This window comes from Corapipo altera, unplaced genomic scaffold (genome assembly GCF_003945725.1).
Source record: "Corapipo altera isolate COAL_440 unplaced genomic scaffold, ASM394572v1 57, whole genome shotgun sequence".
Classification (NCBI taxonomy): domain Eukaryota; kingdom Metazoa; phylum Chordata; class Aves; order Passeriformes; family Pipridae; genus Corapipo; species Corapipo altera.
Window position 1 is genome coordinate 6809383 of NW_020884905.1, and position 18330 is coordinate 6827712.

At 45.0% G+C, this 18330-nt stretch overlaps 1 protein-coding gene across 5 annotated transcripts; it reads right to left on the minus strand.

Moving 5' to 3' along the window:
• Window positions 1-476: 476 nt before the first annotated feature.
• SRSF11 (serine and arginine rich splicing factor 11) lies at window positions 477-18129 on the minus strand. 5 transcript variants are annotated; one of them, XM_027651565.1, is made up of 13 exons: window positions 18094-18129; window positions 17817-17969; window positions 13129-13262; window positions 9147-9256; window positions 7607-7699; window positions 6324-6373; window positions 5626-5753; window positions 4608-4689; window positions 4142-4273; window positions 3093-3182; window positions 2450-2545; window positions 1707-1845; window positions 477-1601 (listed from the first exon to the last, which is right to left on the minus strand). In XM_027651565.1, the coding sequence occupies exons 2-13, from the start codon at window positions 17942-17944 to the stop codon at window positions 1407-1409; spliced, it is 1377 nt and encodes a 458-aa protein (XP_027507366.1). In that variant the 5' UTR covers window positions 17945-17969; window positions 18094-18129; the 3' UTR covers window positions 477-1406. The 5 variants fall into 5 exon arrangements, with proteins under 5 accessions (XP_027507366.1, XP_027507365.1, XP_027507369.1 ...); XM_027651564.1 differs by having other exon boundaries at window positions 477-1604; XM_027651568.1 differs by lacking the exons at window positions 13129-13262; window positions 17817-17969; window positions 18094-18129 and adding an exon at window positions 9552-13122 and having other exon boundaries at window positions 477-1604.
• Window positions 18130-18330: the final 201 nt, after the last annotated feature.

The window sequence follows — 18330 nt, forward strand, 5'->3', positions numbered from 1 at the left end:
CCAGCTCTCCCAGCCTGTCTCCAGAGCAGAGAGGCTCCAGCTGTGGGAGCATCTCTGTGGCCTCCTCTGGACTTGCTCCAGCAGCTCCACATCCTTCTGCTGTTGTTCCTCAGGGCTGGAGGCAGCTCTGCAGGTGGGGTCTCACCTGAGGGGGCAGAGGGGCAGAATTCCCCCCTCCTCTGCTGCCCACACTGTGGGATCAGCACAGCACTCAGGGGGTTCTGGGCTGGGTCATGTCCAGCCTCTCCCCCACCAGCACTCCCAAGTCCTTCTCTGCAGTCCCATAAAAACTGCAGATTCTTATTTAAACCAATTTCCCCCCAAGAGTAAAACAACTCATTCTTCAGTGTAACATATTCAACCAGGTTTTAAAGAGATTAACTTGTCAGGTCCTTTTAAAACAGGTAGATGGAATAAAAGTCCCCTCATTCCTTATAGGTTAAGTTGGGTGGTAGAAATAAATACCAGAAGTTTTCTAGGAACAGGAGTTTAAGTTTCAGGGTTTTATTATCAAAGTTTTGTAAAACAATTTCCGAAACTGTACATCGACATGGCACAGACTGTTGCCTACTTTTGTCTCTTTACCTGCACAAAAGTAAAAGCTCTGGAGCTGCTGGAACTAAGGAACAGCTTGGCTAACTACTCTGCATATTCCATGGGGTCATTGTGTGCGGGAGGGACGGGACACTGTGGGACAGGAACACAAACTCATTAGTTTATACAACTTGAGATCAAGTAAAAAGTACATTATCAGGTGGACTTGCTTTTAAAGCAAACCAAGGTCAGTTTAAAATGCACTCCCTTGCTGCAGCGGGTGAGCTCCTGAGCAACCACACCTGGGATGAACTTCCACCAACCCTCCATCACTGGGCAGGGTTTCCCTTCTGGGCAGGGAAACCCATCCCAGCTCGCCCCAGAGGGCACTGAACGGACTGAGAGCCCTCAGGAAGGTCAGTGCATTTTAACTCTGGCCAAGCCAACAAAACCCACCAGGAAAACCAAACCAAACCAATCCCAGCACGTGGCTTAAAACCAAAACTAAACCAAAGAGGACAAAAACCTGGTGGGATCCAAGGCTGACCCTGGTGTGAGGTCACGTGTCAGGCTCAGGGGCTGCCCCAGGTGTGTGTTGGTGCCACACTCCCCAGGCAGCCGGAGCATCCCTGCCCTGCTCCCGGGACACTACAGGGGGACAGGGGGGGGTCACACACAGCCCATGCTGTGGGGGGGTCATGCAGCCTCGGCCCCAGCGAGTCCCCCCCACCCGGAGCACAGAGGTCCCTCTATCAAGCTTTGGGTGTGAGTTAGTACAGGATGGACAGACCATGGAGAGCTCGGAGCTGGATACATCTAAGATTGAGGATTAACAAGTACAGATAAAAGAATCACACGGGTGGCCGGGGGGCTCAGTCGCTCATGTCCATGTCCTCCTCGTGGTGGTCATCCCCATTCACTTTGGATTCCCTGCCGAGGTCCCCACTGCCCTTCTCAGCCCCAGGTTCCTTCCCCTTTGGGGAAGAGGCCTCTGCCAGTTTCTTCTCCTCTTTCTTGTCCTTCTCGCTGTCATAGCCCTGCTCCTCCTCGTCGTAGTCCCTTGTGACCTGCTTTGCCAGGGAAAGGGACATGTTAGCACAGCCCTGGGGTGCTGGGGGTGGGGCACACAGGGTGTGTGGGCAGGGGGGGCTCCAGGGGTTTATTAAACATACTTTCACGTCCTTGTCACTCTCGGATTTCCGGTCTCGATCCTTCTCCTTGTCTTTGCTTTTCTTTTTCTTGCTTGTCGACCGTTCCCTCTCGTCTCTGCTTCTCTCCTTGTCCTTATCCTTCTTCTTTTCCTTTTTATGCCTGTGATGACACAGCAGAAGGATGAAACTCACCCTCACCCCAGGACTGGAACACATCCAGAGTTCACTACAAACCCAACGGAAAATGGCAGCAAGCAATTTAGGGAACACCCTGCGCATTCTCCCAAAATCCCAACTTCTTAGCTCCAGATGTAGCACAACAACTACAAAGCCAAGGCTAAGAACATGGAACATTCCGAGTTGGAAGGGACCCACAAGAATCATGGAGTTCAACTCCTGGAGAGTAAGAACAGCAATGTGCCAGCGTTCTACAAAGGAGTACCTTGAGTTCCCCGTTCTGGGAGAGGGTCACAAACACCCAGGGCCACCCCAAATCAGGTGATTCCTACTGTAATGAGCCAAAGGGAATGGGAATTCTGGCATCTCCTACTCCCACCACCCCTGGAACAGCTCACCCTTGGCATTCCCAGGCAACAACAGAGCAGCTCCAGCTTGGAGCTGATCAAATGATGCTAAAAGGGCTAACAGGCAGCAGAGATCCACCCAAACACACTCCATCCTCAACACAACACCCCAGGATCTTCCCTATAGGTGACATTTTGGGAATTTTCCATCTAGACTCATTTTTTTAGCCACTCCCTGACCTTCTTGGAGATGGGGACCGGGACATTTTCCGTTTGGGAGATCTGGGCTTTTTGGGTGACCGTGTTCCACTCCGGCTCCTCCTGCGCCGTCTTTCCCTGTAGCAAAGACACAGAAGCTTTTTAATAATTTATGATTAAAGCTACAAATACATCTCTTTCTCCAAACCCAGCCCAGTTCAAAGGGTACTAAATAGTTGCTGAAATTACAAGTTAAACTTGGGAGGTTTTTTTGAAACAGTAACCTTTTGCATATATTTAGTCCCTAAATCAGGAAGAGTTCAGCAGTGACCTCAGTGTCACACTCTGATACAAAGCAAGGAGAAACTGTTAAAGCCCAAAGCATTTACCTCAAAAATAACAGTTTCAGGGGAAGAATACAGTATCTTATAGACAGAGAGTACACGTGCTTTTGTGCCTGTACCAGATATATCCACAAAGAAATCATCACCCAATGGAATCCTGGAGTACCTTGGCTCAGGAAGGACCTCAAAGCCCATCTCATTCCACTCCCTGCCATGGGCAGGGACACCTTCCACTAGACCAGTTGCTCAACTGCAAGAACATTCTTCCTATTTAATATTAAAGTGGATCAAAATCATGCTGGAAAGAGAGACCAAGGAAAATCAATCCCCTGTTCACATACCTGCTTGTGCTTCTGGATCGTCTGGTTGTGCTGTAGCTTTTGGGGGGAGTTTTAGAACGTTTCTTTTCTTTCTCTTCCTTCTTTTTATCCCTTTTAGTAAAAGAGAGATTGTCAGGCTAAGTCATTTTCAAAACATTTAAGCAGCAGTTCCTAATTTGCTACATAGGGAAAAGAAGGTAGTGCTGGTAATGACAGAGTGGCACAATCTGCTCAGGATTTCTGAGGCCAGGCACATTATAATAATGGTAATGAATTATCTGAAGAAAAAATAAAAGCACAACTTTTACACTTTCTCTGTACCAACAGTCCCAAATCTGCAAGTCTAGGTGCTCACATTTCCTGCTTTCCAAGGCAGCTATTGAGTGATGTTACAAGAAACTGTGACTTTAAAAAGAGCCACTGCTTCATTTTGTCCTGGGTTCTTTTTTTGTTTAAATCAAGCACCAAAATGTGGTAATTTAATTTCTAGCAAATAGTCTAACACAAATCATAGAATCACTGAGGTTGGAAAAGCCCTCCAAGACCATCAAGTCCAGCCTGTGCCCAATCCCCACCTTATCACCCAGCCCAGAGCACTGAGTGCCACGCCCAGTCGTTCCTTGGACACCTCCGGGGATAAGGACTCCACCACCTCCCTGGGCAGCCCCTTCCAATGCCTGAACACCCTTTCCAGGAGGAAATTCCTCCTGAGGTCCAACCTGACCCTCCCCTGGCACAGCTTGAGGCTGTCCCTTGTTCCCTGGGAGCAGAGCCTGACCCCCACCTGGCTCCACCCTCCTGTCAGGGAGTTGCAGAGAGCCAGAAGGTCCCCCCTGAGCCTCCTTTTCTCCAGCCTGAGCCTCCCCAGCTCCCTCAGTCACTCCTGGTGCTCCAGACCCTTCCCCAGCTCTGTTCCCTTCTCTGGACATGCTCCAGCCATTCCATGTCTTTTCTGAACTGAGGGGCCCAGAACTGCCCAGCACTGGAGGCACCTCAGCAGTGCCCAGCACACAGGCACTGCACTGGTCAGGGTAATTTCCTGGTCAGGAGAGATTTCCTGAAGACATTACCTGGTTTTGGATGTGCTCCTGGACCTCCTGCTTCTCTCTCTGGAATGAGATCTCCTCCGCCTGGGGCTTTTGGATCGCCTCCTACTTCTGGATTTGGAATGGGACCTTCTCCTTGATCTGCTTCTGGACCGTCTGCCAGGAACACACAACACAGGGTCAGACACAGGACATTCTGAGAGGCCTGTCACCATCAGGGAGCCAGTGGTAACAGCACTGTGAGGCACAACCAGATAGAAATGCAGAGAATTATACAGAACACAATGAAAAGTCTCAAATCAATCAGCCCTTACTAACCCACTGTACAGAATTATCAGTCATATTGCAGAGGAACTCTGGGAAGTCATGTTCAAATGAGAATAAATCTTCAGAACAGTAAACCAAATGAAAGGGGCCCTTTCAAGAAGTATTTTTGAAGGAATTCTTTCAGCTCTGGGAGGGTTTTTTAAAGCCCATGAGATACCTTTACCTGTGTCTGGATGAAGAAGGTGTCCTCCTCCTCCTTGAGCGCGACCTCGACCTTGAATGTCTTCTTTTTTCGTCTTTTTTGTCTGAAAAAAGAAAAAAACTCAAGCATTATTTTTAAAGGATTTTATAAAGGAAAGGACCTGGAGTTTCATGTAATACATATAAATAGATAAAGAAAATCTAATTTTGACATCTGAAATTAGGGCTTATCTACCATTTTCTTCACAAGAGGACAGAAAGAATGAACACATGACAGAGACATCTGACATAAAATAACACAGTTTTATGCAAAACTGAAGAAGTAAAAATATAGAAAAGACTTAATTAAAGTCAGTTAAAAGCTGGTGGCTGCAGGCCTATGGAAAGTCTTGTGCAAATTCCAGAATCTCCATTTTGTGAGAGGCTAAAGAACCTGTCAAATGATTGTTTTGAATTTCCCACAAAAAAGCAAAAGCAACCAGCACATTTTTTCTGATATAAGTCAAGAACAGGAGTTCTGTTCTTTCCCAAAAATCATCAGGAGGTTGCAAAATTGTATTTTCAGTGTTTCAAACTATTGCCTCTCAGATTTGATAGTTCTGACATTTGTGGGAGAACTGCTGCAGCTTGTTCTAAAATAAAATCTGCTGCAAAAAAGCTACAAAAAAGAGAATTATTTACAAACCTGCACGGATTAGGAACTGAGATAAAAGAAACCATCCCTGAGAACAAGCATCACTGGGGTGTCAACTGGTGAGGCCACTGCTGTTCCCACGAAATCTCAGAGACAGCAACAGTAACTGGGCATTTTGCAATCTTCAAATAAGTGAATTTTGGGAAAAATAATAGCTTAATCCCTGCCCCATCCTGTAGGACACATGGAGCATCCACTGCAGGTCAATTAAAACCCTGCCAGCTATAAATGCAGCCAGTACAAAGCAGAAGCATTAAGCCAGTATTCTGCAGCCCATTAGCTTCTACCATGTACCACGTCAAAGTGCATCCTGAAGGGAATGGCTCATCCTAGGGTCTGGAATTACCTGGCTCTATAGCAGCAGAGATTAAGGACTGTGCTTCTCGGACCCTCTTCATTGCTTCCTCTATTTCTTTACTGGAGGTATCTGATTTCAGACTCGGGGAGACAAGACCTGCAGCCACGTGGTTCAACCTGGGGAACAGAGTTCCAGAAATTCATATTGATGAATCCAAAGGATACAGGTGTCCACTGTTTGAGCCTGTTCTTAGAATCAGGGAATCCCGGAATGGTTTGGGTTGGGAGGGACATTAAACCTCATCTCAGGTTTAAACCTCCCCGGTAACTACCAGTAAGATAAGAGGGTCTTAAGCTGTGCCAGGGGAGGTTTAGGTTAGATATTAGGAAGAAATTCTTTACAGAGAGGGTAATCAGGCATTGGAATGGGCTGCTCAGGGAAGTGGTTGATTCTCCGTCCCTGGAGGTTTTTAAGATGAGACTGGATGTGGCACTTAGTGCCATGGTCTGGTAACCACGGCGGTGTTGGATCAAGGCAACTTGGACTTCTCCAACTCAGCTGATTCTGTGATTCTCATTCCACCCCCTGCCATGGGCAGGGACACCTTCTACCAGACCAGGGTGCTCCAAACCCCATCCAAGCTCCCAGTTGCCTCCAGCAGGACAAGGATTGGACATTGAATTCCCACAGATATTCTCCAGATCTCATGCAGTGCAATATAAGTATTAGTGAACATTAATGCTTACTTTGGATCCACTGTGCTCATCAGTTTTAGGAGCTGATCTGCTGCAAGAGACTGTGAGGGGAAAAAAACCAACAAGTTAAAATCATGTGTACTCAGGACTATCTGCCTTGAATGTCCCCTCAGCAGTGGCTAAGGCAGGAATTCTTCACAGATGGAAAAACCAGACCAGAACACCCCCAGACAAAGAGGAAAAGGCACATTGATCTGGTTTAACTGGAGGATGGTGGGAAGGTGTGAACATCACACTGCAGTGGTGCTCAGGGGCTTTATTTTCCACAGCAACCAAACACAGGCCCTGCCCTGGACAGAATCAGGGCATAAAACCAGAAATATATAAAAATACACTGCTGGTGCACACATATATATACACACACACATATTTTAATAACCTGGTGTCCAGGGTATTTCTCTGTGAATTCAGGAGAACAGAGCCCTCAGAGAACAAAGCTTCCTGTCCGCTAAAGGCCTCAATGCCAATTTGTGAACAGTAAACATCTAAAAATTCCATGAAAACATGTATTCTACAGCTCTTAGGAAAATCTGGGTGTTATTAGGATTAGTCACTTCCTGTACCAGTGAGGTATTAACAAAATGTTTAGTCCTCACTCATTTTCTTTTACATATATGCAACAGTTTGTTACATTCAGCTGGTTTAATGCACAGGAGACAATTCTCCATCACACCAACTTTAGATTTTTCTAACATGCATTTAAAATATTTATTTTTTCAATTTGTAATTTCATTTTCACCATGACTTGCTTTTCCTCCACATGGAATGCATAAAAAGGGTGCTAAATGCTGGGTTTGTCAGCAGTGCATTTAATTATTGCTACTGTACAGTATTTGGTTCTTATATGTTAAAAATTCTATTTGTAAATATATGTATATGCTCAATATGTTAATATAGTTTTATACATTTATATAAATATATTCAACATTCTATTATTACTTAGTACATAAAGTCTTTTTATTCAGCTTTAACAGCCTAAAAAAGTCTCCTATCTGTTTTCTACACCTAAAAGATTAAAAAGTCAAACTATTTTTTTTACTCTAAGTACAAGACAGGCTCATGGCCTGATTATGACACATTTAAAATATTTCATTACTATTCCCAAATTATTTCTCAGGCCTTTCCAGCATTTAATTTGATATTCAAGCAGATACTCTTTATTCCAAGCAGGTTCTCAAAGAAACCAATCACTGGAGTTTCCAGGCAGTATATAAATGAAAATTACTTTTAAAACAGAAAAGAGGGGGGACAATGAAGGGTATTTTGGGCCATACCTGAGAGTTTAGGTTTGCTCCAGGAAGCCCGAGAGCAGCAAGGGCAGGATCAAGAGCAGGAGCTCCTAAAGCAGCTAAAGGGACAGCACCAATCTGGGACAGAGACAGCAATTAGAGCACAGTCATTAATAAAAACCTGGGTTAGCAAGGAGAAAATCAACATTCCCACACATAAGACATGTAGAAACCTGAGCTGGGCTTTACTTCAGCTTCCAGCTACAGGTAACATTATACAAAGGTCAGAGAGAGTGTTTCAGGATTCCTTATTCAGGGATTCCAAAGCTTACTATATATGAAAGTGGATGGAATTGTGCTTCCTCTGGATCCTGGTGGGTGTGGGGGGGGGGGAAAAAGGCAAAAAAGTAAAGCATTCCACCAAATTCAAGGAATAGTTTAAAATGAGATGATTTTCCAGTGCTAAAATGAAAATTCCTTATAAGTTTCTGAGACAACCACCTCATTTCTAATTCAATTTAGGATTGAAATGAATGTTTTATGTTAAAAGGTAATGTAACAGTATTACATCTTTGCAGATTTCTCAGATCTGGTTAAAACTGGCAAATGGGCTGAAAAGCTACTGGAAGAGCAAGTAGGATAATGACATAGGTCTGAATTCCTTAAATTCCTCCAGAAGCCTCATTAAAGCAGCTCATGTTTGGCCATTTAAATTGACTGAGATGATCAACAGACACTGAAACCAAAAACACTTTCAAGATGTGTTTGAAAAAACTGACTTCACTGAATTCCCATCACATGGACGTGTTAAATACATTCCACCATTAAGTGCACTGGGACCAGGTTGGGATTCAGAGTGACAGAGCTAAAATTAAAGTGGCTTAACCACCACCTTCAGGAATTCATATACACAGTTCTCAGTGAACGGAATCTTTCAGGCTGTATTTGGTTCTTCCAACCCTTTCTTCGTTTCCAAGTTTAAATTCAGGATTTCCCCTCCGCATTGGGTTAAAAGCTTCTGAGCAGCTCCATGGCAAGGGGATCCTTCAGCTAAGCTGAAGTAGGCTTGAGAACTGCAGAATTAATGAAGCTTTATTATTATTAATTTGCCTCTTGACTTTGATTCTCTGTTCCCTGGTAAGAGATGTGTGTTCCCACAATGTATTACTCTCACTGTTCATCTTCCACACGAATTCTTGTGGGTTCAGATAACGAGGCTCCAATTTTCCCCTCAGCTGGAGTATTAATGAAAGGAATCTCCCAGCATGGCAGCTCCTTGGACTCCATGAATTTAAAACCTATGAGATCTCTACTGCTGGCAAATCTGCAAGTACAATGGATAAAAAGGGATGGGAGACAGAAACAAACAGGGCCCTGAGACATCAGAAGCATCATTTCAGGGAAATAAGAAGATCCCATTTAGCAACTAATCACTGTTTTGCCCTGTAACAAACCATCAGGGTTTGGAACTATTCTAGGAATTGGCATTAGCACATCAGGCCTGAAAAAAAGAGCAGGAATGAAGTGAGAACCCAGCAGAACACACCCAATGGTCTCCCCTGGCCCAGCCCAGGTGAGATCCTACCTGAGAGAGTGGGTTGGGAGTGGGCAGCAGTCCACCTCCGGGCAGCAGCCCAGCCACTGCATTAGCTGGTGCCAAGAGAGACAAAGCCTTAGTCTCATCAGGAATGACTCCTGCAGAGAAACAGCCTGGCATTAGAGTGCATCCCATCCCAGAGGCAGAAAATACACAAATACACCCAGCAAAGTCTCCCTGATACACCACCTGAGTTTGTTGAATGTACTTATGTTGGCTAAAATACAAAGCTTGATGGCTATTAATATTTAGCATTAACTTTTTTGTCAGAATGCAACTTCAATGGGTGAAAATTTGACTGTTCCTTTTTCTCTACAAAAGGTTAAGTTTCTAGAGCAAAAAAATAGCACAATACACACTACTTTTTTGTTAACACTGCCAAGGTTTCATCACCTGTACTCGATTTTTAAGTCATGAACCAAACGTAAGCAAGCACAGTCGGTTCTCCAGGGGTGTGCTCTCAACTTTCAAAAGCTGTTTTATGAACAACGACTCGTGTCGGCTGCTTCACTACAAAGCACACAGAAAAATCAAGATACACAAGACAAAAAAAGTTTGATTTAGGGGTTAATAATATGGTACAGTTCACTATTGTTTTCTTTTACACCTACCATACAAATTTTGTCAAACTTAAAGAGAAGGGATGGATATTTGGGGTTGAATCAAGCGTAGGGCTTTTGCTGACGTGTCACATGGAAATGCAAGTCCCTGCAGGTCTCCAAGAAGGCTGTGTGTGTGTCTGGGGGTGGTTGGTGGATACAGGGAATGGTGGCACATTCCTTACCTGTGCAGTAAAATGCATTTGTTCCATTATGTGCCACGCTTAGTGTACCAAGAATGCTGCTACAAACTGCCATGGCAGGGGGGACTTCTGGCCCAAAATCTTGCAGCCAACTTAGACAAATGTCTTATTTCTCTGCCTGCTCTGCACAGGGAATTTTAAGGGCCCTACTAGGAAACAATTGTGTAGGTATTTTTACTCTATCCAACAGCAAAAGCCCTATACAGATGGATTAATTTGTTAATGTGCCCAAGCCCCCAAAATGAGAGTTCAATAAAACAATTTTACTATATATTTGCAAATACCAGTAGTGTTTCTGTAATACACATTAAGAAACTGCATCTCATCATAAAACATACAATATGTACAGGGCACTTAAGAGAAACTGGATAAGCTGCAGAAGAAAACTGTTGGGTGGTATTTTCAGCAGGGCCTGGTATATAGTTCAGGCTGAACCAGGGAAAAGAACTGTAAAACACAACAACAAAAAAGAAAAACCACTGTTAAATAAAGGTAATGGTTCCTCCCACCTATACTGAGAAGTGCCGATAATCTACATAAACGTACAATACACAGCACTGTTATCTGGCCCGTGGCACTGAGCTGGCAGCAATTTAGATACCCAAAGTTATGGAGGGACAGGGGGAAAAAGGTCATGGAGGCAAAGGGCAGTAATGCATAAATATATCAACATACCTACAGAGAGATTACGGGGTCGTTTTGCATGCAAAATTATGTCTCAGAGGATATTTATCAATTATAGCTAAACATTTCAAATTAGTGCAACTACAACATTTCTGGCATCTAAATACAAATCCTCAGACTTAGCTCGAGACACCTCATAGAAGATCTGCATCCATTAAAAAAAATCATGCATCTGATCCTCTAATCGTTTCTTTAAAAAGTATTTAAATAAACTACAATTGAAAAAAAGCAATGAGGCCCCTCACCAGTTAATTTTCATGCTTCAAGAGCTTTTTTTACTGCTGCTTTGTTAGAACCATGAAATACTGCATGAATGTGTAGAAATGAAAGAAAAAGAAACAGACAAAAGAAACAAACATTAACCAAAGAACCTAAACACCCCCCCCAGCCATCTTTAACCTTAAGAGTTCCTTCCAAATCCAGGAATAGCCCAGAGAAAATGACAAATACTAAACCTTACCGTAGCCTTTGTGTATAGTTCTATAACACAAAGCAACAGCCACCACCAAAGTGTCTGTGTGAGCTAAAACTTGGGACAGGGGGGGAATTATTTCACTGAACAGATAATAAACATTTGCTTTAGTGACAGGCAATATTGACACAGATTAATCAGCACAGTAAAAATCTGAGAGAGGAGGGCCCCGTTCACAGTAGTTCAGCACATGCCTGGCTCTAAGCACATGAGCAGTGTCACTGGGGTTTTAAACTTGCTGTTTGGTGCTCAGCTTGTTCAACTGGGACCCTGGCAGTCCGAATTTTAAGGGAAAACTGTTCTCCAGCTCAGGGACAGAACCATGGGATTACCAAACCAGGGGTAATACTTTATTGGCTGAACATATCTCTTGTGGTATGCCAAAACCATCAAATTCTGAACTGCTCAAAGACCACAAGGTACAGCCCACGAGGAACTCCTTGATTTAACAGGCCCATTACAATATTCTGCTTTAATAATTTGATTTTCTTTACACAATCTCAAGCAAAACTACTGGGCAGGTTTCTCTGTGTACCAGATTTATCCACAGTGGACAAAGTGAGACTGACCAAGAGAAAAGTGGTTTTATCCTTGTAGGAAGAGTTAAACACTGACAGTATTCACATGGGCCTTGGAGAATATTCCAGCAGTAACTCAGCTGGACTGGTGCTGTATTTAACACACAGACAAGGACAAGATGCCTTTCAGCTCTGCTATTACACCTCAACTAGTGGCAGCAGGAGCAGTAACTCCATTGCAGGGGGGGGTTCTGTACCCTCAGAAAGCAGCACAGCTCAAAGGCCACGCTGCACATTCCTACACTCCAGGGATTAAGTTTCATCTGTTAAGTTTAAATTTCGTATCTTTTAAGCTTCAGGAATACAAAGATAAGATAAGACAGCTCCCCAGGCTTTAAGAGACAGCTACAGCATTACAGTGTCTTGATTACAGGTCTGACCCCAGGTCATGTACCAAACTTAATCTGCAAGATTTTATTAAATTCAAGCTTTCCCAGAAGTAAATCAAGAAAAGTACAAGTACAATGGAAATCAGTTACTTCTAAAGCAAGTCTAGAAGAGTTTAATAAGACTTCTGTAAGAAGAGGTGTCTTCTCAGCACTTTGCTTTTAAGGTAAGTTCCAAAAACCCTGCTCATTGCCTTTCAAATTACTGTAACACCCTAAAATGTAAAAATAAAAAGAAGAAGAGAAAATGTAGTTAACAAGTGGTTACACCAGGAAAACACTTGGGGACTTGAGTGCTTGCTGGCCTTTAGTTAATGGCTAGAATCCCCTGTAGCTGCAGAGGACCCACTGTTTTTCAGTCATCTGGAAGGGCTTTGCATTTGCCTTCTCCACTACAAAAATCACACACACAAATAACAGAGAGAAGAGTTTATTATTTAGCAAAATTCTATTAAATATATCAAGGATGAACAAGAAAACTTGGAATAAAAAACTAGGACCAGTGCCCATGTGGCACCTCTTGGAAGATATCACTTTTGAATTAAACCATAATTATTCAAACCCTTGGTATATTGGACTCCACAAGGAGAGCGAGGGCCTTTTTGGGATGTTCCCAAATAAATGCAGTGACAGCATATCCCAGAGGAATGCTAGTTCCTCTCCCATGCACTCCAGGGAGGGACAAACCATTCTCATGAAGAGAGTGAAAGTAGTAAATGCTTAATTATTAAGGCAAAAGTTGCTTAAAATATTAACCTGTTTGCATTAAAGTCTGTTTGGGAAATGTCTCATTGAGACAGATACAGAGCAAAATTTGCAAACAATTCTGCCTAAAATGTTATTATTCTAAACTTTAAGACACACAAAACTTCCCACTTTCATGAGGTGAATGAAATCATTGAGCCCAGGGGCCAAAGGCAACATACCAAGGGTTTCAGGATGGAGATATTTGAGTGTTTGACATTGGACTAACGCTGGGTTTTTTGCACTAGACAGGAATGAAACCCCACCAAAGGTGGCTCCGTGGGCCATTAAACAAGTCACAAACCTTCTGCATAGGGCACCACTATGAGGGCTCTGTCCACGAACACGGTGTTTGTCAGGTGCTGCGCCACCACCGCCGAGTCGGGGTCGTGGAACTTCACAAAGCACACGCGCGACGACACCGGCAAGGGGGAGTCACTGTGGGAGAGAGACAGGGAAGCAGTTACCAGGGGTTACACCACACCCAGTCAAAATTGCATAAATAACCTTTATTGCCTCACTTGAACTGGGCAGTAGTTGTCAGGCTCAAAAGATTCATGAGCAGGTACCTAAATGCAACTTAATTTTTGTCTGGGAGAAGGGAAGGAGGCCAAGGAAAATGTTGCTGAGAAAAAGTTACCAACTATGTATCAGTTAAACCCAGGGGTTTTACACTCCCTGATCTAGGCCCCAAATTGCTAATTAAGGTAAATTATAACATAAAGAGGGTGATGATTAAAAGATCACTGTGACTTGTGACAAGGGCAGTGTGGGGACAGCACGTGGGGTGATGGCTTTAAGCTGCCAGAGAGTGGGGTCAGATGGGATACTGGGAAGGAATTCTTCCCTGTGAGGGTGGTGAGGCCCTGGCACAGGCTGCCCAGAGAAGCTGTGCATGCCCCATCCCTGGAAGTGTCCAAGGCCAGGTTGGACAGGACTTGGAGCAACCCTGGGATAATGGAAGGTGTCCCTGCCCATGGCAGGGGTGGAACTGGATGGGCCACCATTCTGTGATTCTGTTTTATTCATCAACCCAATTTCATACAAGCTTCTAGACCAAACTTCACCATTCAGCCTCTCCCACTCAGAGCAATGCCATGTTCATCCTGAGGGATGCACAGTGCTGAGCTTGTGCCCCTCCTTCAGTAGTGAAGAACAAAACACAAGTTCAAGGAACTCAGCCAGGCAATGCTACAGTTCACTCTGCTGAGTGAAAAGCTCCTTAACACAGCTACTCCTCAGCTCAGAACCAGCCTACTTAAAAAAAATCCCAGACACTGAAAGTCCAAAAGAGAATCAAGACATTGAGTCATTTGAAAAACAAACAAACAAACAAACAAACAAACCCCGCAGAAATATCTACTTCCTACAACTACGGAAAGAATTGTACAACTACAACTGTGCCTTCCCCAAAATAAAACAAACTCCCAAAAACTAGATGCAGAGTCAACTCAGTAAAGGTCCAGAATGGATTAAAAAAGTTCCTATGTCCTGAAAGTGGTGCAGATTTTGCTTTAGTTGGATGTATAAAATAAAGGAGAGCAAGTAAAGTTATTCTGCAGACAGAGCTGTGCAACAGATGAGTTAAAAGCTGCCTCCAGAAGGCACAGGAAGCAGCAGCTAGTCCTCAAGCCCTTGTTCCTACCCCAGGCCAGGGCACAGTTGCTGTTTATTCTGCCATCAAGTATCGGGGGCACAGATCAGCCTGAAGAGCTCAGAAAACATTCACTGATTGCTGACAAGGATCTACCCTTCCTTACTGGATTCTCAGACAATTCAAAGACAAGCTCTTCCAGTGCATCCCCCCACCAGCACAGCTTTATTTGGGTTGCTGGAAGCTGATCAAGCCTTTCAGCACTGGGAGTTGTCAAAATTCAGGGGAACAACTCTGGCACACCCAGACAGAAATCCAGGGTCTATTTTGGTCTCTGCAAATGCCAAACCCTCTCTCACCTTCACCCCCACCTCAGCCCAATGTGCACAACTCAACTACTGCCCACAACGTCCCTCAGATCACACTTTAATAACTTTAAATTTAACCTCAACTGAGAAACTAGATTGGAGCCAGCACACTGCAGCTTTTAAAGCATTAAAATTAGTAACAGCCACTTGCTCCAACAGCTTGCAGATTGAATAAATTGGGAAGGAACTGCAGTGATAAACAGCCCAGAGATAGAAATATTGAAACTCTGGGCCCTTTTGGACGCAGGAATCCACAGCTGAAATAGTGCCTTTTTAACCCACAATAAGAAGTAATAAAATAATTATTATTAATAATAATTATTAATAAGAAGAGATAAATAACTAAGAAATAAAAGTAAACATAATTAATAATAACCCCCAAAATAATCAATAAAAATGTAAAATCAAAGAAGCAGGTGTTTAACAAAAATAGTAAAATTGCAAAGAAAAGTAAATCAAGGAGTGATGGCAAAGTTGTAGGATTCACTCATCTAAGTTGTAAAAAAATTATACAACTCATTACATAAAAGTAGTACAACATTTTCAGGCATTCTTAAAATGTCTGTGATAACATGGGAATGTTATCAAGGACACAGAGCAGACTCTACTGAGTCTTTAGCAGATCTTGTTTACAGCCAGGAGCACCACAAGGAACGCTTTGGGATAGCTGAGTTTTTCCTAAAATAATGAATATAACAAACAACTGACAGTGTTCGGCAATGCCTCTGCAGCCTGACATCTCATATACATCTGTGTGCTGCACTTTTAAAAATGGCATTTCCAGTCACTCTAAAATCCAAGCTGAATGAAATCCATCAAGAACTGAATGTTCTCAACAGTTCCAAAAAAAGCCACCATCCATCATTATTGTAATTCAGCAGAGATTGATACACTCAGTAATTGTCTCTCAGCCTGGATACACGAGGATTTTCTAGGGCTGAACAATGGGCCTGGAGTACAAGAGACTCAGGAATCCATTCCCTCCACTTTTCAGTTTGGATGAAGCTTTATGGAATACAATAAAGAAGAGAACCAGGCCATGGAGCTGGGGGAAAGCAGGAGGAAGAGGGAAGTAGAGTTTGGGGAGGAAGAATAGAAGAAGTCACAAAGTTGGTTGTGGATTAAAGATAAATGTGAAACAGGTGATTAATAAACTGGAATAAGGGGATGGATAGGAGAGAGAAAGAGAAATGTAGAGAAGCTTGAGAAGTTATGTCTGATCTGGCAGCCCAGGAGAAAAAGGAAGTTCTAGAGAAGACAGAAGAGTCAGAGTGACACAGATCAAACAAGGAGGTGGAGCAAGGGAAGTGGGATTGGTTACTCAGAAATGCTACAGGCAAGAAAGAATCCCAGTAGGATCCAGGACACAAAGGAATTCAGATGATGGAGAGAACTCACAGACAATAACTTGTATCCTGTACCCCCCCAAAACTGGATGAACACCATGGGCAGAGAAATGTCAGGACCTGGAATTTAAAGGACAAGGGACAGAAAAAGGAACAGCAAAAGAACCTGTCACAATTAGAAAATGGGTGAAATGGAACTGGGGTCTCTGAAGCACCTTAAGAGTAGATCCCTGAGCACCCCAGGGGGTCCAGGGGTGCCAGAGCCCTTGGTACACAAAGGGAAGGACACCAAACCATACAAGGAATCTCTTAACAGAGCAGTTAATGAGTATCTAAAGCTACAAAGTTTTACCATTCACCTCTAACAACCTTCCTGAAAAACGAGACCAAGTGTTAAAACCCAGAGCAGACATGAAACAACTGCACCTTTTACAGGTGAGTTCTCTCCCATCCCACTACAGTTATCCCAGCTGGGAATGAGAAAACTCATGGCTGGAACTGTCCCTGGATTTGGGGTACAGTTACATTCCAATTCCAACCCGAAACTGCCAAAATCCCACCCAAAAACACTGCAAGAATACCAGTGCACATCCAGCTGTCAGGATGGTTGGGTTTCCCTTGGTTTGTCCTAGCAGGAATTGAAGACTCAGTGAGACAAAAAAAGAATATAATGTGATAGCTTTTTTTCTCTAAAATAAAAAATCCATGTACCTTTGGGCATTACAAATAATTGACTGAGTTCTTGTTTGATTATTCTCCAATCCTTTTTCATCATGGTAAAACTGAACCCATTAACTTACATAATGAATATGCAAAACAGGAACAGATAATGACATCAGATCTATAAATCCAATCAAACAGACACAACCATCACCAATGTTAACACTGAAGTTCTATATTGCATCAGAAAGGATCCTGAAAGCCTTAGTGTCATCAGAATTAAATTGCAAGTGAAGACATAAAAACTAATTTAGATTTTTTTTTGTTTGTGGATACTTCCACATTACTGAGGTACCTGAAACTTAGTTTTCAGATTATATACACAAAATAAATATGTATTATTTGTATATTAGTGGTTACCTGACCATTTTGCACAGAATTCTCTGCAAGGAATGCATATATATGTATATAATTTTGAGTTTTATGGCCATAATCCACAAACTGCCACAGTTCTGGAGATTATCTAGACAGAGAGGCTCTCTGGGAACAACCCCAGGCCAAACGGGCATTTCCTGGGAGGATCACACGTGTAACCACACGCCCTAAATTACCGCCGTCTCCCCGTAATTCCTGCTAAGAACTCAAACCCTTTGGGGTGCGCGGCGGCTCCGCCTGAGAACGCCGGAGACGACCGGGGGGGGGAGCGCAGATTCCCCAAGCGCTTCCGCAAGGGGGGGCCGCGGCCGGGCGGGACCCCCCGGGGGCCGCGGGGGCGATCGAGGCCGGGATCCGCCGAGGGCCGTGGGCTGGAATCCGCCGGGATCCCTCGGGAGCGGCGACGGCCCGAGAAGAGATCCCCCGGGATCCACACGGGCGGGAGCGGGGCCGACCCGGGCCGGGATCCCTCAGGATCCGCCGGGAGCGGGGGCGGCCCGGTCCAGGCTGGGCGGTGCAGGCGGGCGGAGGCGGCGCTGGGCCGCAGGGAGGGCGCGGGGGGGGGGCGGCGGGCCCGGGCCGCACTCACTCGGGAGGGAAGAGGCGCAGCTCCTCGATCTTGCCCAGGAAGCCGAAGAGGGTCCGCATCTGCTCCGAGCTGGCGCTGGGAGAGACGTTGGTGACCTGGATCACGTCGGTGCCGCTGCTGGAGGCCATCGCGCCGCCGCCCGCTCCGCCGGTGCTGCGGGGACACAACGGGGCGGATGAGGCGCGGCGCAGACCCCCGTTTCCCTGGCCCGGACCCCTCAGCCCCGGGCCCGTTCCGCTCCCCCCGTTCCCGTCCCGTCCCGGCCCCGCTCCCTCACCAGCCTGCCCGGGCCGCAGTGTCCCACAGTGCACCGCGCCGCGCCTGCGCGCGCCGACACAGCACGCGGCCCCGCGCGTGCGCCGCGCCGACACCGACGCGCACACACACCCGCGCGCGCGGGGGCGGCGCGTGCGCGGAAGGGGCGCCCCCCACAGGCTGCCGCCCGCCCCGAGCGCGCGCGCAGGGGAACGAGCTGCGCGTGCGCGGGGTGCTGTGGGGCGCGGGTGGGGGAGGG